Here is a 23,434-nt window from a genome sequence, read left to right as displayed (position 1 = left end):
CAGATGTAGCCAGAAGTACAAATTGATCTGCTCACATAGCGAGGAGCCTCCTGTCTATCATCACACGACTTACTCCCAGCTGACAGCCTAGAAATCATCCATGAATATATGACTACCCTTCACCTGGGGAAAAAGAGAAAAGAGTGTAGTCAGACATCTCTGTATACAGTGTACAGGGGGGTCACACATCTCTGTATACCGGGGGTCGCAGTGTAGAGGGGGTCACGGATCTCTATATACAGTGGTGGGGGTCACAAATCTCTATATACAGTATACAGTGGTGGGGGTCACATCGGTGTATACAGGGGTAACACATTACCAGTGTACACAGGTACCCTAAACAGTATATAGTTGTATGTGTCCTACCTGTACACTGTATATAGAGACACCCCCTTCCCTGTATAATGATAATGAGATCCTCCAGTGCAGGGGGTCACACATCTCTATATACAGTATACAGTGGTGGGAGTCACACATCACTGTATACAGAGGGTCACACATCTCTATATACAGTATACAGTGGTGGGGGTCACATCACTGCATACAGTATACAGAGGGTCACATCTCTATATACAGTGAACAATGGTGGTGGGGGTCACATATCACTGTATAAAGAGGGTCACACATCTCTGTATACAGTATACAGTGGTGGGGGTTACATATCACTGTATAAAGAGGGTCACACATCTCTGTATACAGTGGTGGGGGTCACTTATTACTGTATAGAGCAGTGGGGACGAACCTATGGCACGGGTAACATAGGCGGCACTCAGAGCCCTCTCTGTGGGCACCCGCACTCTGGAAAAAGTCTATAGTGTACCAATACGCCTTATACTTTTCCTGCCATTCTTCAGCGCAGGGCGCACTATGAACGCCACAGGCAGCGCATTGAATGTAGGCTATTATAGCTAAATGATAAAGTACATGGAGGATATACAATACTGGACTGTAGTATTCAGGTTAAATTGGCACTTTGCGATAAATAAGTGGGTTTTGGATTGCAGTTTTGGCACTCGGTCTGTAAAAGGTTCACCATCACTGGTATAGAGGGTCACACATGTCTATATACAGTGGTAGGGGGTGTCACCTATCACTGTATACAGAGGGTCACACATGTCTATATACAGTGGTGGGGGTGTCACATATCACGATATAAAGTGTGCAGGAGGGAGAGGGCACACATTTACAGATGAGACCAATGACTGCTGTTGATATCACTGACCTCAGCCATACTGACAAGGGGTTAAAGCTCCTGAACTGTTGGTCTGGCTGTAATATCATGTCTGATAAGAACACAGAGCAGAGGGGCCATAAACAGGACAGACACTGGGATTTCTCAGTTTGTGGTCCCCAGCACCTTCCTGGCACTACTGCATCCTCACATACAGCAGTAGCCTCTCAGTACAGGAGACAGAGTGGATGGAGTCTGCAGTCAGTGAGCTCTGCATCCGCCATCACAGCTTCTCCTCAGTCTCCCTTTCTTCTGCAAAAGTTTCTTTATTTCTGCTTGAATCTTCCTGCCAGCCCTGCACAGCCAGGAGTGCCAGTCACAGAAGGAAAGCATCTCTGATACAAGTAGGGTGCTTTAGGACCCAGACGGCAGCACACTCCTTCAGGCATGGACGAGTTTGCTCCTCCATGGCAGGTGCAGGGATGGACAGACAGGCAGCTGTGAGAGCAGGATGGGAGGGGGCGTGGTGAGAGCAGGACGGGAGGGGGCGTGGTGAGAGCAGGACGGGAGGGGGCGTGGTGAGAGCAGGACGGGAGGGGGCGTGGTGAGAGCAGGACAGGAGGGGGCGTGGTGAGAGCAGGATGGGAGGGGGGGCGGTGAGAGCAGGATAGGAGGGGGCGCGGTGAGAGCAGGACTGGAGGGGGCGCGGTGAGAGCAGGGCGGCAGGGGGCGGGGTGAGAGCAGGGCGGCAGGGGGCGCGGTGAGAGCAGGGCGGGAGGGGGCTCGGTGAGAGCAGGACTGGAGGGGGCATGGCTGCTAATAGCAGGATAACCAGGCAGATTGTTTAACCACCTCCCGTCTGCCCATTGCATATAAACATCCGGGAGGTGGATCTCTGTCTGAATGCACGTTTTAAAACGTCCATTCAGACATCGCAGCTGCACGCTAATCGTGCAGCTGCTGATCGGGTTGCCTGCTGTCAGTGACAGCAGGGCAACCCTTAGAGAAGGCAGGGACAGTGCCGAGGTGTCCCTGCCTTCTAGATCGCTGTATACACAGCGCTCACCGAGCACTGTGTATACAGAGCAGGAAGCGCTATGCGCTTCCGGTTCCGGCCCGGCGGTCATGTGACCGCCAGGACCGGAGGGTGCAGGGGGCTGTGTGAGGTCTTTCAGAGACCTCGATCTGCCCTGCACTGAGGCTGTACAGCGCAGTATACTGCTATACAGCCTCTCTGGGGGGTGCATTTTTTCTGTAACTGGGGCTACTATGTCAGCCCCAGTTATAGGAGAAATCAACAGTGGGAAAAAAAAAAAAGTGAAGTAAATGTCCCCCATATGACATTATGGGGGATGAAAAGTGTAAAAAAATAAAATAAAAGTTTCACATGTAAAAAAAAAAATTCCCCATGTAAGGAATAAAAAATTATAAAAACTGTCAGAAGAAAAAGCTATTTTTGTCACCTTACATCACAAAAAGTGCAACATCAAGTGATCAAAAAGGCGTATGTCCCACAAAATGGTACCAGTAAAACAGTCACCTCAAAATCTCTCCAGAAAAATAAATAAAAATTATAGCTCTCAGAACATGGACACATTAAAACATATTTTTTTTGTTTCAAAAATGCAATTATTGTGTAAAACTTAAATAAATAAGAAAGTATACATATTAGGTATCGCCATGTCCGTAACAATCTGCTCTATAAAAATGTCACTTGACCGAACCCCTCATTGTAAAAATAAATAAATAAAAACTGTGCTAAAACAACCAATTTTTTGGTCACCTCACCCCATAAAGTGTTATAATGTACTCAAAAATAGTACCAATAAAACTGACACCTTATCCCCTAGTTTCAAAAATGGGGTCTGTAACGGATCTCCTGGCACCCCGACCGGGTACCTCCGTCGATGGATGCTCCTAGTGCTTCCCGAGGACTCCAAGCACTCCACTTGACACCGTGAGCACTGCAGACCCCACGAACCGCCGAAGCTTGGTTGAGGTCTCACCGTCTCCTACCCACCCTGGATCTACGACAAGGCTCCAGGCTCCAGTGGGTGAAACTCTCCTAAATCCAGAGAGCAGGAACAGCTCTTACAAGAGCTAGGAGTTCTAGCCAGGGGAGTATACAGCGTATAGCAATCCCCATACACATGAGACGAGACTCTATGTTGAATGTAAAACAGGAACTCTTTATTGAACACACAAGCATTGACTTATATACACATTTTCCAACAAGGGTACCACCCCCGTGGACCTGGTTGGGAACTGAGGACATGACATAGCAGCCAATCCTTTACAGTTTAAACACAAAACTAACCCTATTCAACAAACACAATGGCATTGTCTGTGATGCAATTAACAAACACAACATGCAAACAGACATCTTCACCCCCTCCATAATGAATGAATAGGGACAGTGGAGACACATGTGATGGGATTATTTCCTGAGTGTATCATATGGTGATCTACTCATCTAGGAGTTGGCTGCTATTATAATCAACTATCTTAATCCCATCACTAACACAATCAGTGGGAGTCTCAGTACAGAGTTAACTCTTTTTGTGTTGCTGAATCCACACCATGCCTTTTTAATGGGCAATAGGAAATATGTTGCATATAAATTACACACATAAATCAGGGTTCATAGTTCCTTGTAACCCCAAAAGGTCTTAGGGGGGTCTCCATAGTTCTCTGTCCATAGTCTGTAGGAAGGAGGCTGGCCCTCAGGCTTCTCAAGCAGCCCCAGTGACTGTTCAGTCCGTCACAGGGTCACTTCTTGGGAGTTTCTACTGTAAGGGTGCATCAGGGGGGCTTCAAATGGGACATGGCATCTAAAAACCATGTGGAGTTCCTTTTCTTCTGTGCCCTGCCGTGTGCCCATACAGCAGTTTATGACCACATGTGGGGTGTTTCTGTAAACTGCAGAATCTGGGTAATAAATATTGAGTTTTGTTTTGCTGTTAACCATCGATGTGTTAAAGAAAAAATTGGATTAAAATGGAAAATCTGCCAAAAAAGTGAAATTAAAAAATTTGATCTCCATTTTCCTTTAATTCTTGTGGAACGTGGTAAAGGGTTAACAAAGTTTGTAAAAATCGGTTTTAAGTAACTTGAGGGATGTAGTTTCTACAATGGTGTCATTTATGGGGGTATCCACTATGTAGGCCCCACAAAGTGACTTCAGACCTGAACTGGTCCTTAAAAAGTGGGTTTTGGCAATTTTCTTAAAAATTAAGAATGGCTTCTAAACTTCTAAGCCTTCTAACGTCCTAAAAAAATAAAATGACATTTCCAAAATGATGCCAACATAAAGTAGACATATGGGGAATGTTAAGTAATAAATATTTTATGAGGTATCACTTTCTGTTTTAAGAGCAGAGAAATTTAGAAAATTGCTAATTTTTCCAAATTTTTGGTAAATTTGGGATTTTTTCATAAATAAAGGTGAAATTTATTGACTCAAATTTATGACTAGCATTAAGTACAATGTTTCACGAGAAAACAATTCTGAATAACTTGGATAAGTAAAAGCGTTCCAAAGTTATTACCACATAAAGTGAGATGTCTGATTTGCAAAATTAGGCCTGGTCAGGAAAGGGGCAAATGGCCCAGATGGGAAGTAGTTAAGAAGATATAGTGTAGTAAGTGTAATATCTCCTTACTTTCTTTCCAGTTGTAATAAGTGCTAACAGAGTGGCCAACCCTTTTAAGTTCCCTTGTAGTATCATACATCACCCATAGGCTCTCATTAAAAAAATACCTCCCTGATATATGCAAAAAGGACACTTTGGACAAACGTCAGGTCAGTTTGTCCCTATGGATAGTATAATTTGGAGAAAAAATCTTATGTGAACAGGGCCTAAACCGTCAGTTTCATGGCAGGCTTTTAGAATCTATCTCCTTTAAAGTTTGGCTTGAACTCCTCTTTAGTTTTCTCAAAGGTAAAGTTTAAAGACCTTTATTTAATGATTTTTCTTTTCACTCATTCTATATAGGTTTGCTTTCCGAGTATTTCAAGGAACGCTGTTTCCAACTCCGCATCAGAGGGCTAAGCAGCTTGATGTGATGCCCCCTGGAGAGCGCTCAAATGCCATTAAACGCTGGTTTTTACCAAAGACTGACACTGCCTTATTCCATGCAGTACCAGCAGATGGCAGCAGACTGATAAAAAAGGATGAAGAGGCTCCGTGCATGCCATCTCCAAACGACTGCACAAGCTATGACATATGAGACAGAGTCTTGTGATACTGGCCAAAGTAAAAGGACCGCACATAAGTTTACTGCATGGCTTCTCACATTACAATGTTCAAAAGGGAAAAAAGGGAACAATAGGCGACCTATATTTCACTACTGGTGCTAACCTCTACCCTTCACCATACTGCAGTGTGAGCGGCATGTGCTTAGAAACCTACAGCCAGCCACACACACTGTATAGTGGAATGAAGGCTAACCCAGACCTCATGTCAGTGATTTCCATGCATTCTGCATATTCTCTACACCACTCAGTGTTACGTTGCTTCATTTTATGCAGTTATTGGTTTTATGTTCTGGGTCTGAAAAATGACCTAAAATAATGAAAGCAGTGGGCGATATGAGCGCCTATTACACGGTCACTGGATGTGTTACCCAGGGAAGGGGTTATAGGAGATACCTGTCAATCTCCCTGCGACATTGCCAATCTGAATCACTGTAAGCAGGGACCACTTTAACCATATAATCCAGGAGGTTGGTGACACTACTGTACTATCATTAGGGTGATGTCACATTAGTAGCCATTTTATCTTTTAAAGGGACTGTCTTGTTTTAGAAAACCATTTTTAAATATCAATTTAGTGCATTTGGAGTTTATAGAAGGGTTTCCCCTGCTCTTTATGGAAGAGTGGAGCGCAGCCTAAACGAGCCTTGTACTTTCTGAAGGACCCAACACATCCATGTGTTCCCCTTTTTTTTAATAAGTTCTGTGTAATACTTGGTTTCCCCTGTGGTGGCGCTGCAGGGATACTCAACACTTGCTGCTCTGTTCTTCCACAGATCACAGCTGATTGCTCAGTAAATTGCGATCAGCTAATCATTGGTGGCCGTCTTAACACATCAGATCGCAAAAAGTAGACAACCCCTTTTATTATTTTATCCCTGTATAACGATATGTATGCATGTGATGTCTTCCACATCAATAATGGCCTAGTCTGATAGTGTCCCTTCATTAACCCTTTCAAAGTTATTTCTGGTTTGATTCCAGTATGGTTTCTTACATTATACGCAATAGTTTAATTTTGTATTCTGGTGAGTGCAGCAGTTTTTTTTGTTACCTGCGTCCCTTTCTCCTGTCCTAGTATTGAACAAGCACATATTTCTCATCTCTCACGTATGGAATGTGACTTATGAGCCTCACCCACTCCTGCAACGTGTACAACACCGTGCTATATGTAGGCACCTTACTGCAGATACCAAGTTCCTATTACAGGATCACTGCATTGCTGTACTATGGCATGGCCACAACATAAGATCTATGTGCTGGTTATAGTCACACCCAAAGCATTGCTGTCAGGTTCACAGGTCTTCTGGCTCCATGAAGCTCTAGGCACTGCATTAGTGTCACTGTCTTCAAAGCATCTATTCTATGTTCCAGCGTTTACACTAATAGTTTTCTGCTGCGCTGTTCTAGTTGTCACATTTGTTTCATACAGTATTACATCCTCATACTGTCTTTCATAACTTTATGATGTTTCTTTTGTTGCATTCCCCACATTGGCCCTGGGGCCATATTTGTTACATTCTTATGTTTGCATACCAAGAATTATGAATCCCTTCCAAAACAATATGAATCATCTTAATTCATACTGCGCTCCTGGGCATGTTTGTACATTTAACCCAAAACTTTGATGTCAATGTCCACCTTGCACCCTCTTTTTTTCAGTCCAAATCCTGTGCTGTTTTATGTATCTTTATAGTCTAAATCCCCTGCATAGACACAGATAGCATTCTGACTGCCTTCTGCCACCACTAGAGGGAGCTTACTGCGTACTGTCTTTCTGTATTTTTCGTTGTATAAAGTAAAATACCATGCTCCCTCTAGTGGTGTTTTTTTTTTTTTTTTTTTTTTTTTTTTTTTTTTTTTTCTCGTGTTCATGCATGGGATTTGGAGCACTGTCTCAGTTAAACAAAACTCTTACTGATATATAGTGATACATTAAGAAATTAACTACAATACAGTTTTAAAAGCTATTTGCTTTTTTTTTAAACTAACTCCTTGTTCACATCAGCGTTCAGCCTTTCCGTTCTCCTGCTCCGTTATAGGAGCAGGAGAACGCAAAGGACGGATTCGGCTCATAACTGAGCCGAGCGGAGCCTACGGACCTCATAGACCCCCATAGACTATAATGGGGTCCTTTTAGGTTTCCGCTCAGAAGATGATTTTGGAGCGGAGACAAAAGTCCTGCATGCGCAACTTTTGTCTCCGCTCCAAAATCATCTTCTGAGCGAAAACCTAACGGACCCCATTATAGTCTATGAGGTCCGTAGGCTCCGCTCGGCTCAGTTGTGTGCCGAATCCGTCCTTTCCGTTCTCCTGCTCCTATAACTGAGCAGGAGAACGGAAAGGCTGAACGCTGATGTGAACATAGCCTAAACAGTATTCAAGGGTAGGCATTCACTTTAAAAGAAATCATTTAAAAGTCCTGCAGCAGATTAACAACCCAGATTTATAAAGACTTTGTGTATCTAAACACTTTAAAAGAACAATTAAGGCTGCTTTCACATTAGCGTTTTCAATTCCGCTATTGAGATCCGTCATAGGATCTCAATATCGGAAGAAGAAAACACTTCAGTGTTGTCCCCATTCATTGTCAGAAAACTGATCCGTCCCCCATTGGCTTTCAGTGGTGTTCAAGACGGATCCGTCATGGCTATAGAAGACCTAAAACAACCGGATCCGTTCATGACGGATGCATGCGGTTATATTATTGTAACAGAAGCGTTTTTTGCCGATCCATGACGAATCCGCAAAAAACTGTAATGTGAAAGTAGCCGAACTCTGTGTCGATATTGGCCAGAATCTAGCAAACTTTTCCCTCACTCTCCACAAACCTCCCAGATGTCTCTGTATCCAGGACTAGTCTTTTCTCTACCGTTCTGTAGAGATTGCACCAGAGAATCAAATAGGAAAATATATTACCGGGCTCTGGAGCAATTCTGTGACTTGAAATCAGCATGAGGAATGTCCGACTCCAGTGAATGTATATGGTTTTATTATTCTTTTTTAAGTCTTACTTTCACACTGCCATGCGGTCAACCCAATGGACCTGAACACGGTGCTGCCCTAAAACGCTGAACACCTGACAGGGACCATAACATATACATATTCTGGAAATCTTTTTGGTTTAATGGGTGCACTATACGAAACTTTCATTTTCAAATTATATAACACTTTTTATGTGGGTTATCGAAGACTAGAAAGGTCAGAATTATTATAATTTTTTCCCCCAGAAATACCGCCACTCTTTTTCATAGGCTTTCTGGGTATGCAGCCTGGTTCTCTTGCATAGGGATGAGCTGTAATACTGTACACAGCCCATGGACTGGAGAGGCGCGGTTTCTGAGATGAAAAAGACAGCCCTTTTTGGTACTCTTATGGAGCCCCTTTAAATATGAACACGAAATTTCAAATGTATGTGTGAAAGCCTTGTTCTTTGACCTGCATGTAGCTCGATAAACGGAAATTAAAGGGGTTGTCTCACTTCAGCAAATTGCATTTATTATGTAGAGAAAGTTAATACAAGGCTCTTACTAATGTATTGTGATTGTCCATACTGCTTCCTTTGCTGGCTTGATTCATTTTTCCATCACATTATACACTGCTTGTTTCCAGAGGTTATGCCCACCCTGCAATCCAGCAGTGGTGGCTGTGCTTGCAAACTATAGGAAAAGGCTCTGGCCTCTCTGGTGACCGGGACAGTGGGAGCGCACATAGGATGGCACTTGTAACTATAGTTTGGATTGCAGAGTGGTCATAACCTCTGGACATGAGCAGTGTATAATGTGATGGAAAAATAAATCCAGCCAGCAAAGGAAGTAATATGGATAATCACAATACATTAGTAAGTGCCCTGTATTAACTTTCTCTGCATGATAATTGCCATTTGCTGAAGGGAGACAACCCCTTTAACTTTTTTTTAGCTCAAGCTATCCACACTAATAATGAAATGCTGCAGGGCTGTATAACATACATTTTTGTAACTGTTTTTATATCTTTTTAATTATTTGAACGGTTTTATATACAGAACGTTTAACTGTTTAGTTAAAGTAAATGTAAGTTTAGTTTTAGTAAATGTATTGCTAATATGCACATGTCCAGGCTGGTACATTCTGTCTATGCATTTGGTGGTGGTCATGACCGCTATACCTGTAGTGCCTCCAGTGTACGCATATTGTGCAGGAATGTGAAGACTCTTTGTGGACATATCGGTATGTATTTCAGGCCTAGCGTTCTGGCAATGTTTAGGTCATGCCCTCCAAACCCTTTATTGTTTATGAGATGTTTCAAAGTTTGTGAGCCCAAACGTCAGGGACAACGTTTTTTTATGACAGATATTTTTTTACGCCTTCTGTATAGGCCACAGGTTTCTTCTTGTGCACGTTGTATATATTGCTGGTAAATCCAAAATAAAGAATCTTTTGCTGTAATTCTGTGCCTTGTTCAGTTGCGGATCTAACACATTCCTCGATTTTGACCATAAGACTTGCATTAGAATGTAAACATTTTGCTGTTTGCTGGATGAATCTGCCCCTCGGTGAGCAGCGTGTGGTATAAGTACAGATGTATGGGTGTGTATTCCGCCACTTGCCGTGGTTGGTACTATAGCATATTATGGGACAGGTCTGCTCTACTGTCCAAAAGGCACAAAAAATAGTGCTAATTTGGCTAATAGAGCCTAGCAAAGAATACCCTTCTCCTCTCAGAAGTCATTGGTGAGGGGGGCCAGGGAAGTGGGGCCAGTCGCATTAGTACAGAGGACTAGTAACTATGAGTCTGCTGTATGCATGGTTAGGATCTTTTAGACTACTTGTAGACTGGACCCATCACCCAGAGCAGCATATTGGGGGTGAAAGATAAGTGTTTAAAGGTTAAGGCCTCATGCACATAACCGTAATTTGCTGCATTTTACGCGGGTTGGATGTGGACCCATTCACTTCAAAGGGGCCGCAAAAAGATTGGGTACAGCACTACGTGCGCTGTCCGCATCCACATATCCATTCTGGGCCCTGCAAAAAAAAAATTTGAAAAATGACCTATTCTTGTCTGTGTCACGGACTGGACTGCTGTATTGTGGGCCTGACACAAAATGCAGAACACACACTGTCAGTATCCATGTTTTGCGGACATGTGCATGAGCTCTAATGGAAATGGATACTCAATAATACAGAAAAAAGTCCCAATGTTGACTGGCTATACTACACTACAGGAAAATGAAAAAAGAACACCTGGAAAACTTAACCGGTTGGAGGACACAGGGCGTACAGGTACGCCCTGATGTCCCGGTACTTAAGGACACAGGGCTTACCTGTACGCCCTGTGTATTCCCGATCACCACTGCGCGGCGGGAGGTGATCGGAACATAGTGCCTGCTGAAATCATTCAGCAGGCACTCCATGACAATGCAGAGGGGGGGTCCTGTGACCCCCCCCCCCCCCCCATATCGACTATCGCGGCAAACCGCAGGTCAATTCAGACCTGCGGTTTGGGGCGTTTCCAGGTTATTCGGGTCTCTGGTGACCTGATAACCCGTAATAGGATGGTGATCGGTGGTGTGATAATACACCACCAATCACCATCCTTCGATCCTAAGAGGTGATGGTGACATCACCTCTCAAGATCGCTTCCGATTGGCTGGACGGGCTGGTGGGGCTCTGCCTCCTCCTCCACACTGCGTCCTGGAGCGTGGAGGGAGGAGCCTTATGGAGCCCAACACCCACCATCTGAGCCACCACAGGTACCTAGGGACAGCTTAGATTGGGCAGGGAGATTAGGGAGAGTTTCTTTTTTCAGAATCACCCGGATCGCGTGTCTGGGGTCCACAGCACACTCAGCTGTGTGACCCTAGACCCCCCAAGGGTGCTGCAGCTTGCCCCCCTCCCCCCCACACATTTTTTGTGGCGCAAGCAATTTTTTTTTTTTTTGTGCGTGTACGCGCTGACTGTGGGCAGCACTCTTAGTGTCCGGCCACTGTTAGCACATCGCCCACACCATCGCTGATCAGCTTTGGACCGCTGATCAGCGAGTTTGAATCTTTTATTTTTTTCAAATTTTTTTGGGCTTTTTTAATTTAATTTTTTATTTTTATTTTTTCTGTTAGGTTTAGGCCTCATGCACACGACCGTTGTTTTATTCCGTATCCGTTGTTCCATTTTTCGTGATTTTCTGCGGACCCATTGACTTTCAATGGGTCCGTTGAAAACTCGGCTAATGCACCGTTTGCCGTCCATGATCCGTGGTTCCTGTCCGTCAAAAAAATATAACCTGTCCTATTTTTTTCACGGAAAACGGTTCGCGGACCCATTCAAGTCAATGGGACCGTGAAAAAACACGGAGGCACACAAGATTGTCATCCGCGTCCGTTTTTTTTTCCTATCATTTGCATGGCAAACTTGACTTAGATTTTTTTTTACTTTCCTTTATGTCTGGTGGTCCTCCAAAAATAAAGGAAGAGACACAGAAACGGATCACGGAACAACGGAACCCCATTTTGCGGAACGGAACACAACAACGGTCGTCTGCATGAGGCCTTAGGGTAAGTACGCGAACACCAGTGCCCCCACACACACGCACACTAAATAAAGTTTTCCACACACGACCGCACACACACACTCCCCTATGGCCGACCAGATGTTCTCGGCCGAGGAGGCATACGCCCTGCTTGCCTCCGACTCAGAGTACCCCAGTGAGAACGAGGATGACACCACTTTCCTCTGGTCATCTGCGTCCTCCTAATCATCTAGTGATGATGAGCCCCCAAGGCGGCGGAGACGCCGCCAGGCGCAGCAAGGGGACCCCCATGCCAGGGACCCTGTGGCCCACACTAGTACGAGCAGCTCTGGGGCTCGTACTAGTTTTCTGGCCAACCAGATAAGTCCACCTGAGCCCCCTACTGGTGAACTTGCATGGTGTACCCCAGAGGATTTTGAGCCCATGATTCCTGATTTTTTTTGGCCAATCATGAATCCAGATTCCCACAGTGGGCTTCACTGAATATGACTATTTTTTTTTTATTTTTTTTTTTCAGTGACCACTTTGTGAATCTGGTGGAGCAAACAAACTTGTTTACCCAACAGTTCGTTGCTCAACACCCGGGCTCCTTTTTGGCTAGGTCTCGTGGCTGGACTCCGGTCAGTGCAGCCGAGGACGTTTTGGGACCTCGTGCTGCACATAGGCCTAATCAAAAAAAAAAAAACTGTGTCAGGCTGTACTGGAGTGGGGACGTCCTTTACCAGACCCCACTCTACTTTATGGCCATGACACGTTCCTGTTTTGTGGCCACCCGGAAATGCCTGCATTATGCAGCTAATGCAGCATGTCGTCCCCCTCCCCCCAAGGTGATCCTGCCTCTGACCCCCTGTAGAAATTCAGGCCGGTCATCGATCACTTCGGGGCCAAATTTTTGGAGGCCTATGTACCTGGAAGGGAGGTCGCTGTTGATGAGTCTCTCATTGCTTTCAAGGAGAGACTCATTTTCCTCCAGTATGTTCCCTCTAAACAGGCGAGGTTTGGCGTGAAGCTGTACAAACTTTGTGAGAGTACCTCGGGGTACTCTTTCAAGTTTAGTGTGTACGAGGGGTGAGATTACCGTATTGAACCCCCAGAATGTCCCCCTACTCTGGATGTTAGCGGGAAACTTGTGTGGGACCTTATGCACCCACTGCTAGATAATGGTTACCACCTTACATGGATAACTTTTATACTAGTATCCCCTTGTTCCAGTCCCTCGCCGCCAGATCCACGTCCGCTTGTGGAACCGTGCTGAAAAATCTACACGGCCTCCCTACCCACCCCCTCCAGGTACCTATCCCCAAGGGTGAGACCCATGCCCTTACCAGTGGAAACCTGTTGCTGGTCAGATATAAGGACAAGAGGGATGTCTTTGTACTGTCCACAATTCACGGTAACTGCATCACCCCTGTCCCTGTGCGAGGTATCGCGGCAACGGTCCTCAAGCCCGATTGTATCGTCGACTACAATCAGTATATGGGAGGAGTTGATCTCTCTGATAAAGTCTTCAAGCCATATAACGCCATGCGCAAAACCCGGGCATGGTACAAAAAAGTTGCTGTCTACTTGGTACAGGTTGCCTTGTACAACTCTTTTGTGCTGTCCCAGAGCGCTGGCAACACAGGGAAATTCCTCCAGTTCTATAAGGCAGTCCTCAAGGCCCTGATCTTTTCTTACCGGGAAGGAGCAGGCCGGAGTACCTCGGGAACTGGAGGCACCCGGAAAGTGCAGTGTGTTTAACAGGAGTGGTATACGGAAGGACACCACCACTATGTGTGACATGTGCCCCGATCATCCGGGCCTCTGCATTGACTGTTGCTTCAGAGAGTACCACACTTCCATGGAGTACTAAATTTATAATCCCCCTTCCCCAATTTAATTCTATTTAGCCACTGACAATCGCCCAGAAAAAATAAAAATATATGGCTCTCATGACCTAACCCCTCAGATGAACAGTCAAAAAAAATTCATAAAAACGGTGTAAAAAATGGCGTTTGTATTAAAAAAAAATTTGACTGTTCATCTGAGGGGTTAGGTCATGTGTTATTTTTATAGAGCAGATTCTTACGGACGCTGCTTTACCTAATATGTCTACTTTTTAAAATGTATTTAGGTTTTACACTCTTTTTTTTAAACAAAAAAAACACATTTTAGTATCTCCATAGTCTGAGTGTCAGTTTTTTTTTTATTTTTAGCAGATTGTCTTAAGTAGGGGCTCATTTTTTGCGGCATGAGAGGACGGTTTTATTGGCACTATTTTGGGGTGCATATCACTTTTCGATCGCTTGCTATTACACTTTTTGTGATGTAAGGTGACAAAAAAATTGCTTTTTTTTTGTCACCTTACATCACAAAAAGTGTAATAGCAAGCAATCAAAAAGAGTGCAATAAAACCGTCCTCTCATCCCGCAAAAAATGAGCCCCTACTTAAGACAATAGGCTAAAAAAAAAAAATGACCGTACGAATCTGCTCTATAAAAATAATACATGACCTAACCCCTCAAATTAAGTAAAAAAATATATATATATGATGCCAAAACAGCAATTTTTTGCCAAATTTTCCATTTTTTCCATTAACAAAGCAAGGGTCAACAGTCAAGCAAAACACTTTATTGCCCTGATTCTGTAGTTTTCAGAAACACCCCCATATGTGGTCGTAAAATGCTGTATGGCCAAACTGCAGGGCACAGAAGGAATGTCATATGGTTTTTGGAACGCAGATTTTGCTGAACTGTTTTTTTTTACACCATGAAGCCCCGCTGATGCACCGCTAGAGTAGAAACTCCATAAAAGTGACCCTTTCTAAGAAACTACACCCCTCAAGGTATTCAAAACTTATTTTACAAACTTTTTTTTTTAACCCTTTAGGTGTTCCGCAAGAGTTATTGGCAAATGGAAAGGAAATTTCAGAATGAAAATTTTATGGCAAATTTTCTAGTGTTTCCAGTAACAAAGCAAGGGTTAACTGCCAAACAAAACTCAATATTTCAATAATGAATCAATCAGGCTGGCTCACAGTATTTTTGCATACACAAAATTTATTATCCCAATAAAAGTATCATAAAATGTTAAACATAACCTTATTTCATATCAGCGTAAATACATATAGATACATATAATGCGGAGCTCACGCATACATCTATATAACTGGAGTACTCCAAATACATATGACCACTTTGCTTTCAGTGTTATCGCCTATCTGCAAAAATTCAACTACTAGATAATCGTACGATTTTACCAGTTGGAAATTCGACTACTAAATAATCGTATAATTTTGTGCGATTTTACTAGTAGTAGGAACCTAGATGCTTCGAAGGAATGACCTCGTTGCGATTTTAAATGAAGAAACTTTGCGCTCAAACAGCGCTTCCAGATGGTGGATATCACACCTTCGGCCCGTGCTTGTTCACTGCCGCCTCATTCGTAGTGATCCCTCGTGTTGATCTACGTGGCGTCCCACGTGATTAGCCAGGGAAAGGGTTTATTGGTCGATGATATGATCCAATTGGGTTAGTCGAAATGGCGGAGATCGATGAAGCAGGGTTCGATCGGTATAGAGTTCAGTTCCATGCAGCAAAGTTATTGCACTATGTAGGGCATGCCGGCATAGGCGGATCAGCTGTGATGGTATTTTAAACTGATGTCCCTTGCTGCCGGTATTGAACTCACCACCTTCGAAAAAATAAATTCGATGGAATAATCGCAAAGTTTTTTTGCAGTGTTAGAAGAAACGCACAGAAAGCTGGGTCAAATTCACACTAGAGAGTTCCTCAGTAGAAAGTTCCTTCCTCAGTAGAAAAATGTCAAATGCTGAATGAAGACCTGCTGGTCATGCCTTTAAATACCCTATTTGGGCATACTACAATATATGATCTGGATTCCAAGATGACCTGGTCCTATGGCGGCACTATATTGATGATATTTTGTTAATTTGGGGAGGATCACATTCATCTCTATTACAGTTTATAGATGAGCTTAACAATAATGGCCTTAATTTGAAATTCACACCAAATATTAATTCACAAACAGTGGAGTTTTTAGATTTACGGATAGAAAAGAGACTAGAAACCCTTGTTTGCAGTACATATTAAAACGATGTAGCCAAAAACAGCTTTATTCTTAACACGAGCTGTTACCTTCCAAGGTGGCTCCTAAATGTTCCCTTTAGCCAGTTTAGGCGTTTAAAAAGAAATTGCGCCGAACAAGAACAATTTGAAGTAGAGGCACAATACATGAAAGTACAATTTCTGACGAAACACTATTCAAATGAGCTACTTGAAGATTCCATGCAAAGGGTGAGACAATTGGACAGAGTGGCCTTTTTTAAACCAAGGAAGTGCCTGATACTACCCAAAAGGAAGATATGACGGCCAAAATAGTTTTACCATTCAATAAAGACTATAGGTTGGTAAATAACATCATTCACAAACATTGGCACTTATTAAAAGAAGATAAGCTTTTGGGCCCTATACTTCTGGCCCATCCTCCAATTGTCTACACCCGGGCTTCAAATTTGGGACTTCAGGTGGCTCCGACAATAAGGAAGAATCCAATAAAATCAATAATAACTTCATGGTCCAATCTGAAAGGTTTCTTCAGATGTGGCTGTTGCCAGGGCCGGCCTTTGGGGTGTGCGGGCTGTGCGGCCGCACAGGGCGCCATAGCAACAGGGGCGCTGGGCGGCCGACAGCTCGCAATGTAATATGCGGCAGGCGAGGCTGCACTTGTGTTCTCCCTCGGGGCGCCCCCTCCATCTCCTCCTCCCCTGTGTCTGACCTGCCTGCTGCCCCCGCCGCTGCCAATAAGAAGAGAGACAGGAGGAGGAGGGGAGAGGCTGTGGGCACTGTGCCACCAACGTTTCTTATAAAGTTATACAAATACAGGAGGCGGGTGCTGGAATCAAATAGCCGGCACCCGACCTTTGTGACAGGGAGCTGCGATCAGCTGCAGTTGTTAACCCTTCAGGTGCGGTACCTGAGGGGTTAACTGCCGCTGATCGTAGCTCCCTGTCACAAAGGTCGGGTGCCGGCTATTTGATTCCAGCACCCGCCTCCTGTATTTGTATAACATTATAAGAAACGGTGGCACAGTGCGCCCCCAACACCCCAGTATAAGAAACGTTGGTGGCACAGTGCGCCCCCCTCGCCCCCCCCCCCCCCCCCCCCAACACCCCAGTATAAGAAACATTGGTGGCGCAGTGGGAAGTGCCAATGAGGGTTAAAAAATAATTAAAAAAATTAACTCACCTCCTCCAGTTGATCACGTAGCTGCCGGTCTCCTGTTCTTTCTTCAGGACCTGTGGTGACGTCACTGAGCTCATCACATGGTCCATTACCATGGTGATGGATCATGTGATGAGAACAGTGATGTCACCACAGGTCATGAAGAAAGAACAGGAAACGATCAATTGGAGGAGGTGAGTTAATTATTTTTTTATTTTTTAACCCTCATTGGCACTGCCCACTGCACCACCAATGTTTATTATATTGAGGGGGGGCGCACTGCACCACCAATGTTTATTATATTGCGCCACCAATGTTTATTATATGGGGGCGCACTGCGCCACCAATGTTTATTATACTGGGGTGTTGGGGGGGGGGGGGGGCACTGCGCCACCAATGTTTATTATACTGGGGTGTTGGGGGGGCGCACTGTGCCACCAATGTTTATCATACTGGGGTGTTGGGGGGGCGCACTGCGCCACCAATGTTTATCACACTGGGGTGTTGGGGGGGGGGGCGCACTGCGCCACAAATGTTTATTATACTGGGGTATTGGGGGGGGGGGGGCGCACTATGGGCCAGTGCACAGGTGCGGTGATCGGATGGATGTTCTCAGCTGGACACCGGCCGACACTGCGCTTGCGCTGGGAGCCTCACCAGCGGTTAGAGTAGGGAAAAAGCACTGGCCCGTACGTAACTTTTCCCTTACCTAACCGCTGGTGAGGCTCCCGGTGCATGCGCAGTGTCGGCCGGTGTCCAGCTGAGAACATCCATCCGATCACTGCGCCTGCGCACTGGCCCATAGTTTTTCCGTACCCTAACCGCCGGCGAGGCTCCCGGCGCATGCGCACTCTGCTGTGAAATTTCGCTAACCTGTCGTTGTGCGCCTGCGCGGCGCTGCACACCTCCTCACGTCATGTCCGGTGCGACCGGAAGTGACGAAGGTAGGGAAATCTCACGAAGTAGGGAAGTATAACATTAGACCGGCCTTTGGGGTGTGCGGGCTGGTAACTACTTGGTTGGATAGTCAGCCAGCCTATGCCATGATGCCAGCAACAAGCAGTGTTTTTTTTTTTTTTTGGGGGGGGGGGGGGGGCGCCACAAGGTTAGCTCGCACAGGGCACCTGAACACCTAAGGCCGGCCCTGGCTGTTGCCATAATTGCAGACAGACACACTTTGATAGGAACACAAAGGAGATAGCATCAACTACCAATAACTTCAAATGGGAAATTAAAGAAATCCTGTCATGTAACAGCAAAGCAGTGATCTATATAATTCAATGCCCATGCCCAAAGCAGTACGTAGGGCGCACAAAAAGAATGTTTAAGGCCTCTTTCACACTTGCGTTGTCCGGATCCGTCGTGTACTCCATTTGCCGGAGGTGCCCGCCGGATCCGGAAAAACGCAAGTAAACTGAAAGCATTTGAAGACGGATCCGTCTTCAAAATGCGTTCAGAGTTACTATGGCAGCCAGGACGCTATTAAAGTCCTGGCTGCCATAGTAGTAGTGGGGAGCGGGGGAGCAGTATACTTACCGTCCGTGCGGCTCCCGGGGCGCTCCAGAATGACGTCAGAGCGCCACATGCGCATGGATGACGTGATCCATGCGACACGTCATCCATAAGCGTGGGGCGCCCTGACATCACTGGAGCGCCCGGGGAGCCGCACGGACGGTAAGTATACTGCTCCCCCGCTCCCCACTACACTTAACCATGGCTGCCAGGACTTTAGCGTCCTTGCAGCCATGGTAACCATTTAGAAAAAGCTAAACGTCGGATCCGGCAATGCGCCGATACGACGTTTAGCTTAAGGCCGGATCCGGATTAATGCCTTTCAATGGGCATTAATTCCGGATCCGGCCTTGCGGCAAGTGTTCAGGATTTTTGGCCGGAGCAAAAAGCGCAGCATGCTGCGGTATTTTCTCCGGCCAAAAAACGTTCCGGTCCGGACCTGAAGACATCCTGATGCATCCTGAACGGATTTCTCTCCATTCAGAATGCATTAGGATAAAACTGATCAGGATTCTTCCGGCATAGAGCCCCGACGACGGAACTCTATGCCGGAAGAAAAGAACGCAAGTGTGAAAAAGCCCTAAGACCAGAATCGCGGAGCATATCAATAATATTAGGAAACAGTCAGAAACACATCCACTATCCAAGCACTTCAAATTATACCATGCAGGTGACCCCAGTAAGATCAAATATATGGCTATTCAATCGGTCAAGCAAGACTGGAGAGGGGGTGATTTTGTGGCCAAAATGTCCAGACAAGAATCTAAGAAGATTTTTGAGTTTGGGTCTTTGATGCCTCTAGGATTAAACTCTGAGATGGAGATCTTCGGTTTCCTATAGGGGGAGGTGGGTTGAATTGCACAAGGAGTCGATGCCAGGCTGTGTATCAGTGCATTGACTCCCTCTGCATCCTTCCCCCCTTCCCCAGACCTCTGGAGTTTTTGAGTCTGCGATTTAATTTGAATAATTGTATTTTTGTATTGAGTCTTTAAATGTCTGCGTTTTATGGTTTATAATAGGTTATTATTTTGTATTTTTATATACCTGTAGTAGAGATTGTCGGCGTGCAGTTTGCAATCAGCTTGCTACTGCACGATCCGGAATCCAGTTCATATATTGTAGTATGCCCAAATAGGGTATTTAAAGGCATGACCAGCAGGTCTTCATTCAGCATTTCACATTTTTTTACTGAGGAAGGAACTTGTGTTCCGAAACGCGTCTAGTGTGAATTTGACCCAGCTTTCTGTGCGTTTCTTCTAACACTGCAAAAAGGACTTTGCGATTATTCCATCAAATTTATTTTTTCGAAGGTGGTGAGTTCAATACCGGCACCAAGGGACATCAGTTTAAAATACCATCACAGCTGATCCGCCTATGCCGGCATGCCCTACATAGTGCAATAACTTTGCTGCATGGAACTGAACTCTATACCGATCGAACTCTGCTTCATAGATTTCCGCCATTTCGACTAACCCAATTGGATCATATCATCGACCAATAAACCCTTTCCCTGGCTAATCACGTGGGACGCCACGTAGATCAACACGAGGGATCACTACAAATGAGGCGGCAGTGAACAAGCACGGGCCGAAGGTGTGATATCCACCATCTGGAAGCGCTGTTTGAGAGCGAAGTTTTTTTCATTTAAAATCGCAATGAGGTCATTCCTTCGAAGCATCTAGGTTCCTACTACTGGTAAAATCGCACAATTATACGATTATTTAGTAGTCGAATTTCCAACTGGTAAAATCGTACGATTATCTAGCAGTTGAATTTTTGCAGATAGGCGATAACACTGAAAGCAAAGTGGTCATATGTATTTGGAGTACTCCAGTTATATAGATGTATGCGTGAGCTCCGCATTATATGTATCTATATGTATTTACGCTGATATGCTAGGTTATGTTTAATATTTTAACATTTTATGATACTTTTATTGGGATAATAAATTTTGTGTATGCAAAAATACTGTGAGCCAGCCTAATTGATTCATTATTGAAATATTGAGTTTTGTTTGGCAGTTAACCCTTGCTTTGTTACTGGAAAAACTAGAAAATTTGCCATAAAATTGAAATTCTGAAATTTCATTTCCATTTGCCAATAACTCTTGTGGAACACCTAAAGGGTTAACAAAGTTTGTAAAATCAGTTTTTTGAATACCCCGAGGGGTGTAGTTTGCACCCCTCAAGTTTCTACTCTAGGGGTGCATCAGGGGGGGCTTCAAATGGCACATAGTGTAAATAAACCACTCCAGCAAAATCTGCCTTCCAGAAACCATATGGTGTTCCTTTCCTTCTGCTCCCTCCCTTTTGATGTATTACTATGTATTATAGAAGTAGAGAAATTGAAACTTGGAAATTTGCTAATTTTTCAATATTTTTGGTAAAAAAATATATTTTTATTTTTTTTATAAATAAAATGATTTTTTTTTTTACTTCATTTTACCAGTGTCATGAAGTACAACATGTGACGAAAAAACAATATCAGAATGGCCTGGATAAGTAAAAGCGTTTTAAAGTTATTCACACATAAAGTGACACTGGTCAGATTTGCAAAAAATGGCCTGGTCCTTAAGGTGAAAATGAGCCCGGTCCTTAACCTCTTAAGGACATAGGGCGTACAGGTACGCCCTTGTGCCCTGGTACTTAAGGACACAGGGCGTACATGTACGCCCTGTGTATTTTCGATCACTGCCGTGCGGCCGGCAGTGATCGGAACCCGGTGCCTGCTCAAATCATTGAGCAGGCACCTAGGCTAAATGCGCGGGGGGGTCCCGTGACCCCCCCATGTCGGCGATCGCGGCAAACCGTTTTATTCACCCCCCCCCCCTGCACCCCCGAATGATTTTATGGTGGCGGGAGGTGCAGGGGGAGGGTTGCGGGCGGTGCGGGAGGCGGGCGGTGCGGCATGCGGGATCGCGATCCCCCGCCCGCCTCCCCTGGTATAATCGTTCATTTCTAGTGGGTATACCAGGGTGCCAGCACATTGCTGGCACCCTGGTATAAACGGCTGACATCTGCGATGCGATGTCAGCCGTTTAACCCTTTCCATACAGCGGTCCGTACGGACCGCTGTATGGAAAAGGTTAACAGCGCAGGGAGCTCCCTCCCTCTCCCATCGGGGGGCTGCTGTGCCTTTGCAGCCCCCCGATGGGGAGGGAGAGAGCCCCCAGACAGCCCCCCGACAGATCCCCTCCTTACCCTTCCCCGTCTGCGAAGTTCTGACCAGAACTGAGCAGACGGGGAAGGTTCCCATGGCAACAGGACGCCTCTCAGGCATCCTGCTGTCCATGGTGCTGAACAGATCTGTGCTGAAGGCATAGATCTGTTCAGACAAAGTGTAAAATACAGTACAATATATATTGTACTGTATTATACAGACATCAGACCCACTGGATCTTCAAGAACCAAGTGGGTCTGGGTCAAAAAAAAGTGAAAAAAAAGTAAAAATCAAAAAACACATTTATCACTGATAAAAAATGAAGAAAAAAATAAAATTCCCTACACATGTTTGGTATTGCCGCGTCCGTAACGACCTGATCTATAAAACGGTCATGTTACTTTACCCGAACGGTGAACGCCATAAAAATAAAAAATAAACTATGATGAAATTGAAGTTTTGCCCACCTTACTTCCCAAAAAAGGTAATAAAAGTGATCAAAAAAGTCGCATGTACGCCAAAATTGTAACAATCAAACCGTCATCTCATCCCGCAAAAATCATACCCTACCCAAGATAATCGCCCAAAAACTGAAAAAACTATGGCTCTCAGACTATGGAAACACTAAAACATGATTTTTTTTGTTTCAAAAATGAAATCATTGTGTAAAACTTACATAAATAAAAAAAAAGTATACATATTAGGTATCGCAGCGTCCGTATCGCCCGGCTCTATAAAAATATCACATGATCTAACCCCTCAGATGACCACCGTAAAAAAATAAAAACGGTGTAAAAAAAGCAATTTTTTGTCATCTTACGTCACAAAAAGTGTAATAGCAAGCAATAAAAAAGTCATACGCACCCCAAAATAGATGCCAATAAAACCGTCATCTCATCCCGCAAAAAATTAGACCCTACTTAAGATAATCGCCCAAAAACTGAAAAAACTATGGCTCCTAGACTATGGAGACACTAAAACATTTTTTTTGTTTTAAAAATGAAATCATTGTGTAAAACTTACATAAATAAAAAAATTGTATACATATTAGGTATCGCCGCGTCCGTGACAACCTGCTCTATAAAATTACCACATGATCTAACCTGTCAGATGAATGTTGTAAATAACAAAAAAAAAAACGGTGCCAAAAAAGCTATTTCTTGTTACCTTGCCGCAGAAAAAGTGTAATATAGAGCAACCAAAAATCATATGTACCCTAAACTAGTACCAACAAAACTGCCACCCTATCCCGTAGTTTCTAAAATGGGGTCACTTTTTTGGAGTTTCTACTCTAGGGGTGCATCAGGGGGGCTTCAAATGGGACAAGGTGTAAAAAAAAAAACTGTCCAGCAAAACCTGCCTTCCAAAAACCGTATGGCATTCCTTTCCTTCTGCGCCCTGCCGTGTGCCCGTACAGTAGTTTACGGCCACATCTGGGGTGTTTCTGTAAACTACAGAATTAGGGCCATAAATAATGAGTTTTGTTTGGCTGTTAACCCTTGCTTTGTAACTGGAAAAAAAATATTAAAATGGAAAATCTGCCAAAAAAGTGAAATTTTGAAATTGTATCTCTATTTTCCATTAAATCTTGTGCAACACCTAAAGGGT

General features: G+C 44.4%; 1 protein-coding gene across 1 annotated transcript in view; it reads left to right on the top strand.

The window, feature by feature from the left end:
- ATP10D (ATPase phospholipid transporting 10D (putative)) overlaps positions 1 to 7,246 on the top strand; it is a 168,032-nt gene extending 160,786 nt beyond the window's left edge. The window contains exon 23 of the mRNA XM_040418908.1: positions 5,167 to 7,246. Coding sequence (XP_040274842.1) covers positions 5,167 to 5,401 — 235 coding nt within the window. The 3' untranslated portion in view covers positions 5,402 to 7,246. The remainder of the gene's footprint in view (positions 1 to 5,166) is intronic.
- The last annotated feature ends 16,188 nt before the right edge of the window (positions 7,247 to 23,434 follow it).

Source organism: Bufo bufo, chromosome 2, assembly GCF_905171765.1.
Source record: "Bufo bufo chromosome 2, aBufBuf1.1, whole genome shotgun sequence".
NCBI lineage: Eukaryota > Metazoa > Chordata > Amphibia > Anura > Bufonidae > Bufo > Bufo bufo.
The sequence above is the reverse complement of the archived record's forward strand: the minus strand, read 5'-3'. Positions and strand labels throughout refer to the sequence as shown.